At 49.3% G+C, this 9,911-nt stretch overlaps 1 protein-coding gene and 1 long non-coding RNA gene across 2 annotated transcripts in view; one reads left to right on the plus strand and one right to left on the minus strand.

Moving 5' to 3' along the window:
- LOC114042253 (receptor-type tyrosine-protein phosphatase epsilon-like) overlaps positions 1-9,898 on the plus strand; it is a 23,225-nt gene extending 13,327 nt beyond the window's left edge. Inside the window, exons 6-8 of the mRNA XM_027860911.1 lie at positions 6,029-6,164; positions 6,824-6,973; positions 8,378-9,898. Coding sequence (XP_027716712.1) covers positions 6,029-6,164; positions 6,824-6,973; positions 8,378-8,662 — 571 coding nt within the window. The 3' untranslated portion in view covers positions 8,663-9,898. The remainder of the gene's footprint in view (positions 1-6,028; positions 6,165-6,823; positions 6,974-8,377) is intronic.
- On the minus strand, positions 6,180-8,369 carry LOC114042254. The gene is made up of 3 exons (XR_003568974.1): positions 7,884-8,369; positions 6,866-7,019; positions 6,180-6,505 (listed from the first exon to the last, which is right to left on the minus strand). It is a non-coding gene; the product is annotated as an uncharacterized LOC114042254 (long non-coding RNA).
- Positions 9,899-9,911: the final 13 nt, after the last annotated feature.

Here is a 9,911-nt window from a genome sequence, read left to right on the forward strand (position 1 = left end):
GCTGCTGCAGAGGTGAAATCAACCAGAGGTGCTGCTGCAGAGGTGAAGTCAAGCAGAGATGCTGCTGCAGAGGTGAAATCTGACAAGTCTTGACTTGTGAGAGGCAGCAAGGAATCTGGAATGACTCTTAGGTTCGGAGAGACTGGAGAAGGTGATACCCTCAACAGTAGTAGGGAAGATAGGGGAAGGGCTAGCGGGGAAGGATAATGAGTTCTGTTTTGAACATGTTGAGTTTAAGATGTCTGTTGGACATCTACTTAGTGGTTTCTGAAAGGCAGTTGGGAGATTTGGAGGCTGGCAAGAGACATGGGACAGGAGAGGTAATTTTGAGAATTATCAGTATAGAGATGGTAATTAAATCCATGGGAGCTGGTGAGATCACCAAATGGAATGTTATTAGGGAGAAGAGAAGAGGGCCAAGAACAGAGCCTGAGGGACACCCAAGTTTAGAGGGCATGATCTGGAGAAGGATCCAACCAAGGAGACAGAAGAAGCCATCAGAGAGGTAGGACGAGAACTAGAAGGAGAAGGAGAGTCCCGAAAACCTAGAGAGAAGAGAGTATCAAGGAGGAGAGGATAATCTACAATATCAAAGCCTACAGAGAAGTCAAGAAGGATGAGTATTAAGGAAAGGCCATTGGATTTGACAGCTAGGAGCTCACTAGTAACTTTGGAGAGAACAGCTTCAGTAAAATAATGAAGTTGGAAGCCATATTGTAAGGGGTTAAGAAGAGAATGAGAAGGGAGAAAATGTTGGCCCCTATTGTAGACAGCCTTCTCAGGAAGTTTAGCTACAAAGGGTAGAAGAGAAATAAGACATGAGTTAGCAGGGATGGAAAGATCGAATGATAGTTTGTTGAGGATGGGGAAGGCAGGAGATGTTTGTAGGTAGTAGGAAATGAGCCAGTAGAGAGGGAGGGATTGAAAATCAGTAAAAGAGGTGAGGATGGCAGAGGGAGCCATCTTTTAGAGGAAATGGGATGAAATGGGATCACTTGAGCAGGTAGAAGGGTTAGCCTGGGCAAGGAGTGAGGCCGCCTCATTATGTGAGACAGGGCTGAAGGAGAGAAGGGCAGAAGGCACCTGAGTGATGAGAGATGAGGAGGAGGAGAGCTCACAATTAGGTTCAGTTTTTTAAAAAATATGAGGCAAGGTTCTCAGCTGAGAGGGTTGGGGGAGGGAAACCATGAAAGTTTTGAGGAAGGACAGAAGGTTTGCATGAGCCTAGGTGGAGAGTAAGAGTGTGGCCTGATAAGGGAAGCATGGAAAGATTTCCTGGCAGCAGCGAGGGCCCAGTTGAGGTTATGTGACATAAATCTGTAGTGGACCCAATCAGAATGGTTACATGATTTTCTCCACTTTCATTCAGCAACACGTGTAAGAGTGAAGATGATGAATGGGGAGTGATCCCAGGCTGAGGCTTGGCTGGGTGTAGGACAAGAGAGGAGGGCAGTATAAAGGTAAACTGATTCGTCAAGGGGTCAAGATAGAGAGAAGAGGAGAAAGTGGCTAGGTCGGAGAGATCAAGAATTGAGGGACCAAGGGATTCAAGGTCATGGTGTGGGAGAAGAGCAGGGTTTGGCAAGGGAAGGCAGAGGGAGAGATGGAAAGCCAATAGGTTATGGTTGGATAAAGGAATTTCAGAATTTTTGAACACAGAGGTGGTACAATTGTGGGTGATGGCAAGATTAAGGGTGTGACCATCATTGTGTGTGACTGAGATGAGGTAAAGGAGTAGCTTGTGGGAGGTGAGTAGGTTAAGGAACTGAGTGGTTAGGGTGTTTGAGGGAAAGTCCACATGTATGTTGAAGGAGAGGAAAATTGTGAGCTGGGTACCAAACTCATTGAGAAAGGAAAGGGAGTGACCTGGAGGGCTATAAACAACAGCTACCAGGATTTTGGTTGGGTGGTAAAGATGAATATGAACCTCCAAGGAGGAGAGGCTACTGAGTTAATGGAGGTGGGGAGGGAACCTGGCAGTGGTAATGGGGGAGCTCAGAGTATTCCAACTCTACCCCCTCAACCAAAGAGCTGATGAGATGAGAAAGAGTGAAGGTGCAGCCAGTACTGGAAAAGGTGGCCAGGGAGGCTGTGTCATCAGGAGGAGCCAGGTTTCAGTAATAACTCACAGGTGGAAAGAATGGAAGGAGGAAATATTTAGGAGGAAGGGCAGTTTGTGGACTATAGCATGGGAATTCCAGAGGGCACAGTGGAAGGGGTGGGTGGGGTTAGGAAGAAACTTTGGTTTGAGTGGGTTGAGGGGGGGACGGGAAGGAGGAATTGAGTGGTGGGAAACAGGGAATAGGATTTGGATAATGTCCTACAGGAGTATGGAATTCCTGGGATGTATAGGGTGTGTCCAGGTATGAGAAGAGTCATTCCTTGAGTGAGGGTCACCATTCCTCTCCCCAAGATCTGAGTGGTTCTGAAGAGAGTGGAGAGAAGGGGACAGGCAGGAGAGAGATTGTGGAGATGAATTCACCAAGACGTGGCACCTGTCTGGTTACAGGGGCATAAGGGAGAGAGTCAAGGGTGACCATGAGGTAGCAAATCTGGGAAACTGGAAGGATGGTGATACCCTCGGCAGAAACAGGAGAGCTCAGTGGAGGAAGGGATAACAAGCTTTGTTCTGGCCCTGTTGAGCCCATGGGAATTCCTGCCCGTTTGATCTTGACCAATACCTTTCCCTGGCTGGACCCAAGCTGCCTTTTCCATATACTGAGGAGGATCTCTGAGGCACCTTCTGGGGCTTGATCCCAGGCAACCTTTCCGTTTGTCTTCAGGGGATTGAGGACATCTTTGCAAGGACCCTTGTTTGGTTTATGTCTCCCAGAACCAAGTACTTTACAAGTGGTGATATGAATGAACGAACGAGCTTCACTTTGGGCTGAGTTAGGAATATTAGAGCTATGTCCTATAATTTTTTTCCTTACAAGATATCGGCACTTGGGGACCTTCCCACTGATTGGTGGTATTTCAAAAGGTGTGAGCTTCACTTGTGTGGACACTGCCCCAATCCATATAGATCACAGCTTTCTCCATAGATTAGCCTGGGACTTCTCAATCTGGGGACCTTGGGTAGATTTCAGGGGAACTTAGATGGGAAAAAATTACTTTTTAAATTTTCATTAACCTCTAAAATTTAGCATTTCCTTGTAATTATGAATGTTGGAACTGGTGAAAGTGACCACTGGCCTTTAAAGGTGCATCATGCCTGAGCTCTGAGAGATGAGCTATCCCATGCCCCTGCAAAGATGTGCTAGGAAGCTTCCTGACCACCACCGTGTGGTGAACCCGAATCCTTAGACTGACATGGGGCTGGTGATAAGTAGAGGATATGGCACCCACCCCTGAACGCCCAGAGAAGGGGCAGGGCTACAGAGGCGCTTTCTAGTCAGCTCTCCTCACCTCCTTCAGGAGGCCATGACAGCATCTGAACTCCAGAGTTGAGTTCATGGGGAGGAGCTGTGGGTGTGCCAGGAAGCACCTTGGCACCTGAGCTAAATCTTCTCTTTCTGCCTGATGCGGAGGGATCGGCATTGATTCAATCCCTTCTCTAAAGAAAGTGTGACATTTTCCAATCTAGTCCAGTCCAGTCCAAGGACCTGTGATGTCTCCCATGGGACCGCTCTCTCCTGTAATGCAGACTGCAGCCCCTCTAACACCCAACAGGCAGGTCTCACCAGTCACTGCAGCTGGAAGGTGGATCACACTGCACTGGCCTTGGGAGAAGAGTCTCTAATTCTGGACGATGGCTCTCATTCTCCAAATTCATGTCCTGGGGTTGTTAGTAGCACTTTGGTATCATCCTTCAACCCAAGATCTCCAAAGGTTCTATAAGTATTTTTGTGATATTTTCACTTAAAGTCCAACTTCACCCTCCCCTTAGACTTTAAAGGATGGCCTTTGAAAGTGTCCATGGCCAAAGCATCCATTCACACCACCTCCCCTTCCCACAGCTCACTCTCCCTGCATGGCCATTCTGGGGGGGAGCCCTCCACACTCAGGCTGGGCCCCAGACAGCAGCCATACCCTCCATCACCTGGCCTAGGGTCAAAGTCCAGAGTCTGTGAGACTTAGCAATAGCCTTCATTCAAGGACCCTGCCTCCCCTCCCCATCACCAGGAAGCCTTGGGGCAGGTGCCTCTGTTGTGACCTTTTTATCATCAGTATTCTGTTTATCAATCCCAAGTGGAGTGCAGGGACCCTGGGAGCTCTGACACCCATCTTCCTAAGTCCTTGTAGTCTAACCTGAAAAGGCCTTCGTACCATGAACCCACCACCAGGGAAGCCTACCTCTCCTGCCTCTCTGCTCAGCCAGAATCCTGACTCAGCTAGAAAAGGAAGGATCAGGTTTTAGCCCTTGGAGGAGACAGGGGGTTTGGTGTGTTGGGGAAGATGGGAAGAGCTCTCTTTTTAAGGACTAGCCCATCTCTGCATTAAAACGTCTGCTTAGATACTTGGATGGGTAGGGATGGATATGCCCTCCACTGATCGAGAGCCACCCCGCCATGCCTGCCCATGCAGGAGCATGGTTCTCGTCTGTCCGCTCTCATAATGCGCCACAGGCAGTCCATCCTTGGACCCTTCCCCTGGACCTCTTGAAACTGTTTACAGCCTTCACAAAAGCAGACCAGGTGGTAGGGATGATGAAGAAAAAAATATTACATATTCCCCTATTTGGCAGGGGGAATTCCGCAGGGTGGGGGGGGGGGGGCGGCTTTTATCATTGCAATCAGCAGACAGGCCAGGCCTGGTGCCAACTAAGTATGTATTGAGTTTTTATCATGCCATGGCTGCCCTGAGGCAAGAGCACAGGTCTATAGACAGAGGGCCTGGGTTCAAGTCCTGTCTCTAACACTTACTATCTCTGTGTCTTTGGGTGAGTGACCTAACCACCCTGGGCTTCAGATTCCTCATCTGTAAAATAAGGAGGGCATTGGATTGCATGGGGCTTTTAGGTCCCTTGGTTCTAAATCTGTGCTCTGGTAGTCAAGGTCCTAGATTTGGAGTTGAGCCCAATGTAGTGGCTCTGAGTCCAGCCTTCAGCCTTTACTAGCTGTGAGACTGTAGGTTCTCTGAGCCTCAGTTTCCTCATCTGTAAAATGGGTATCATAAAACTTGTAATATCTGACTCCTAGAATTTTTGTGGGGAGAGCACTTTGTTAAACCTTAAAGACAGTAACAACAGCAACGACAAATACTACTGTCATCATCATCATCATCATCATTATTACTGCCTCAGACACTTCCTAGCTCTGTGACCCTGGGCAAGTCACTTCACCTTTGTCGGCCTCAGTTTCCTCATCTGTAAGACGGAGATAATAATGGCACCCCCCTCCCAGAGTTGTTGTGAAGATGAAATGAGATAATAATGCTTGTCAAGTGCTTTACAAGCTTCTCGTCAGTTCAACCTTACAAGGGAGAGAAACAGGATCTCTTTTTCTCTGGCCTGGGTGGGGGTGTCCTCATCCAGTGGCTCAGAATCCAGGTACCGGCCTCCTGGGCTGCAGTGAATTTCTCCCACGCATGAGAGTCAGGTCAGTTGAGGTGACTAGCCCAGGTTGTGCCCCAAACTTTCTCCTGAAAACTCGGGCCACAGACGTGGGGATCATTTTTGAGGACAGGTCTCCCTCTAGTGGCATCACTGCAGATCGGCACCGATGCCTTCATTGGCACGGACAGGCCCAAAGTTTAAAGTCAATGATTCTTGACTGGAATCCCTGCATGGAGTCTGAGCCCTGGAAGAAAGTGCTGAAGCTTCGTTACGTATCCCCCGAGACCGTTTATCTGCCAATAAGTGTAATATGTAATGGCTCTCTCTCTCCTTCCTTCTCTCTCTCCCTCTCCCCCTTTCCCTCTTCCTCTCCTCTCCCTCCCTGTTCCTGTCCTTCCCCCTCCCCCCACCACGTCATCTCCCTCTCCCCCTCTTTTTCTCCCTCTGTCCTCTCTTCTCCCTCTCCCTCTCCATGTCCATCCCTTCTTCCCCTCTCCCCTCTCTCTCTCCCTCTTCCTCTTCCTCTGTCAGTGCTGGTGTGGGCCGGATGGGCACCTTCATCGTCATCGATGCCATCATAGATATGATGCATGCTGAGCAAAAGGTCGACGTCTTTGAGTTTGTTTCCAGGATCCGTAACCAGCGGCCTCAAATGGTTCAAACTGATGTAAGTGAAGGACTTCATTTACGGAACTTTTCGTTCTGATCCATCTTGCAGACTGAGTCCATACACTCACATATGGGCCCTTCGGCCCCATAAAACAACTCCGATGATGTTAATGAAAACGCTGTGTGGCTGAGGGATTTGGACCAAAGGCCCTGCCCTCCCTCCCCTCAGCTCCTCGTCTGTTAGAACAAGGCTCAGCTCCAGTGTGCGATCATGGCCCTTCCAGGGGAGAGGGGGGGACTCTGGGTGTTGAACGTTGCATACCCTGTCAGCTCTGATGGCTGTGTTGGTTTGTTTTTTCTTTGTGAGTTAGGGATGGGAAGCTGGGAGGTGTCTGTGGTCTATAAAAACAAAACATGGAGACGAAACTAAGAAAAAATAAAACTGTTCAGGTTTACCTGGCCTGCTTTCAGAAGCTGGGCCCTGAACTGCATGAGCATCTTTTTCTATGGAGAAGAAATTTCCACACAAATAATGATTGGTCTTCAGCTTGTGTCCCCTCTTCTGCTCTCCCCTCCACTCACACACCTACCCTCACCTTCCTTTTTAGGACCAAGGAGGACAGCCTGACTAGGTAGGGTCAGAGGGCCCAAGACTCCCCCCCCCGCACTGCTCACCTTCGACCCTTCATTGTTTCTTTCTCTCCCTCTCCCACTCAGATGCAGTATACATTCATCTATCAAGCCTTACTAGAATACTACCTCTACGGAGACACAGAGCTGGACGTAGCCTCCCTGGAGAAGCATCTCCAATCCCTTCACAGCCCCACGGCGCCCTTGGACAAAATTGGCCTCGAGGAAGAGTTCAGAGTAGGTGCTAACATTGGGTCCGGGGCCTCCCAGCAACGTCTCTGGGCTGGAGAAGAAGCGTCGAGATGGACACATGTTGGTATTAAAAAACGTATGAGCAACATGAACCCTGGGTAGGAAAGCAGATTCAGAAAGGGGACAGGTATGGTGTGGTGGAAAGAGGGCTGACCTTGGATGCAAATCCTGGACAAATCCCTTTACCTCTGAAGCAGAGAGATCATCCATACACCACCCACCTCCCTGGGCCATTAGAATTAGAATGCTCCATCAAGGGGAGCTGACCCCATGACCGAGTAGGAAGAGGGTTGGGCAGCTCTGGCACGCATGAGCTCTGCCACTGTGGGCAAGTCACTTGCCCCCTCTGAACCTCAGTTTCCTCATCTGTAAAATGGAGATAATTCGTCTACTTCTTTCTCAGCAGGGTCATTGTAAGGAAATTATCCCATAAACCTTGAAGCACTGTAGATGTGGGGCTACCGTTATTATTAGGAAGTGTTTCCAGACCAGTGAGCTGGGGGGAGTTGATGCAGAGTAGGAGGATAAGAAGGAGAGAGATAGCATGGTAATAATAGTAGCGATCATTGTTTTGGACCGAACCCGTGATTTCATTGACCAGGATATGTCAGAGGGAGGACCTGAACCCAGGGCTTCCTGTCTCTAATATTGGCACGCTAACCACAAAACCATAATGCCTCCCTAACAAAATGACAATAATAATGTAATTCATATTTCCATATAAAATTGAATGTATCATGAAGTTGAAATGCGGCCTAATAATACAATCCACATTTCTTTGAGTGAAAGGCGCTTTACAGGTGTTGTAGTGAAGAACAAATGGGGGGTGTGCAAATATTGCCATCCCCCTTTTACTGATGAGAAAACTGGGTCCCTGAGAAAGACAGGAATTTACCTTTGATCACATGGGCTGATGAGTGTCTGAGATAAGATTCAAACTCAGGGCTCCTGACCCCAGGCCCAGGACTCTAGCCGCTAAAACCACACCGCCTTCCAAGTATTCCCATAGTCTCAGATCCTGGTGCTGTAATCTTACTTTCCAAAGCAGGGTTAATTCTTTAAGGACAGGGCTGGTTTTGTCGATGTCTTTGTATTCCTAGTGCAAAGCATAGAGTGGCTGGTTGCTAAATCCTTGTTGCATGGATGGATGGATGGATGGGTGGACGGATGGATGGACGGACGGGCGGATGGACGGACGGAAGGACGGACGGAAGGACAAAAGTGCCCGGGACGTGTTCCTTGCTATTTTCTGAAGCCAAGCAGTTGAAGTGAAATAAGCAAGAGACTCGCCTCCCGGGTCCGCTCTTCCAAGGGCCACCATGGTGTCTCGCAGAGAGGAATACCGGAACCGCCCGACGTAACTTTGCCTCTCTGTGTTTCCACCTGCAGAAGTTGACAAACGTTCGAATAATGAAGGAAAACATGAGGATGGGCAACTTGCCGGCAAACATGAAGAAAGCCCGCGTCATCCAGATCATCCCATGTAAGGCAGCCCCTGATGTGGCCCCCTACCACAGGGTTTCATTAGGCGTGCCCCAACGGGTCGGTCCAGAGCCCGCCAGTCAGAGGTTAGCAGGCTCCTGGAGGCAGATCTCTGCTGGAAGCTGGACACTCCAGGACCAGCTATGTGCACATCTAGGAGGCATGGCCCACGTGGAGGGCCGCAGGCCTTAGTTATGGTAGCATCAGAAATGTGGCGTTGGGAGGAACCCCAAAGCTCATCCAAGATCCCAAAGAGCTCACTCTAATCAGCAGCTGAAAATGAGTTAAATGTCCCTTGCCAATCTAGTCCTGTGCACCCTGGTATTATGGTGCTTAAAAAGAGTCTGAGATGAGCCCAACCTGCAGGAAATCACTCTGTAACTGAGGAGACAAGACAGAGTGTGAGGACCTGGGCGCAGATTCTGACTCTAATGCTTAATAACTGTAGGATCCTGGACAGACCATTTCCATTTTCTGGGCCTTTGTTACCTCCTCAGGGAAATGGAAGGGGTGAACCAAGGAACATCTGAGTTCCCTTCTAGTTCAAGGTCTCCTGACTACGGCCAGTAACCAAAACAGCCATCACAAAGGCTTCATTAGATAGAGACACACAGCACGTGCACCACATGTCTCGTGCAGTATCGACGGTGCAAGAAGGCATCGTGCGATTAGGTCCTGGCTGTCTCACGGAGACAGTAAACGTAAGAAAAATCAGAAAAGGGGGGTGTCACTGTGAGCAGGAGTCAATAAGAAAGGCTCTGTTGAGGACAGGGGATCTGGATGTGCCCTTGAAGGATGGCTAGGACGTGGCAGGCAGGGAGGGGAAGGGGCATTCTTGGTAAGAAGTAGAGGGATTGTTAAGGCGCACGGACAAAATAGAGTATAACAGCAAGAAGACAAGCCCATCCTAGGAGAAGGGAGGGGAGTTCTGTGTAGGGCCAGATTATGGAAATGGGATAGGCAGTAGGGAGCCACTGGAGGTTGCTGAGCACAGAAGTAGCATGCTGAAAGCAGAACTGTAAGAAGATTCGTCCCATGGTGGGATGCAGGGGAGAGGCTGCAGGGAGAAAGAATCTATGGGAAGGGAGGTGGCGACAAGGCTCCCGTGAGGCAGGGGCCAATCTGAAAGCATCAGCAGGGGGAAGCTTGAAGCTGATTTAATGTGAGAAGATCCAAAATTGGGGGTGGGGTGTGAATCAAAGATGACTCCAGCCTAGCAAATGGGGGGCCCTTGATAGGAATGGGAGCTGGAAAAGAAGGATCAGTCTGGGGAAGAAGAAATTAGCTACCAGTGGGCCTCTCTGACCTTCAGTTTCTTTGTCTGTAAAATGAGGGAGATGGATGGTAAAGTCCTTTCCACCTCTCAACCCACAAGCCTATAAGCTGAGCTATCAATGAGGGTGGTACCAGCACCTCCCTCCCAGAGTTGTTCTGAGGACGC

The sequence above is a fragment of the Vombatus ursinus genome, unplaced genomic scaffold (assembly GCF_900497805.2).
Source record: "Vombatus ursinus unplaced genomic scaffold, bare-nosed wombat genome assembly UNPS02014333.1, whole genome shotgun sequence".
Taxonomy (NCBI): Eukaryota; Metazoa; Chordata; class Mammalia; order Diprotodontia; family Vombatidae; genus Vombatus; species Vombatus ursinus.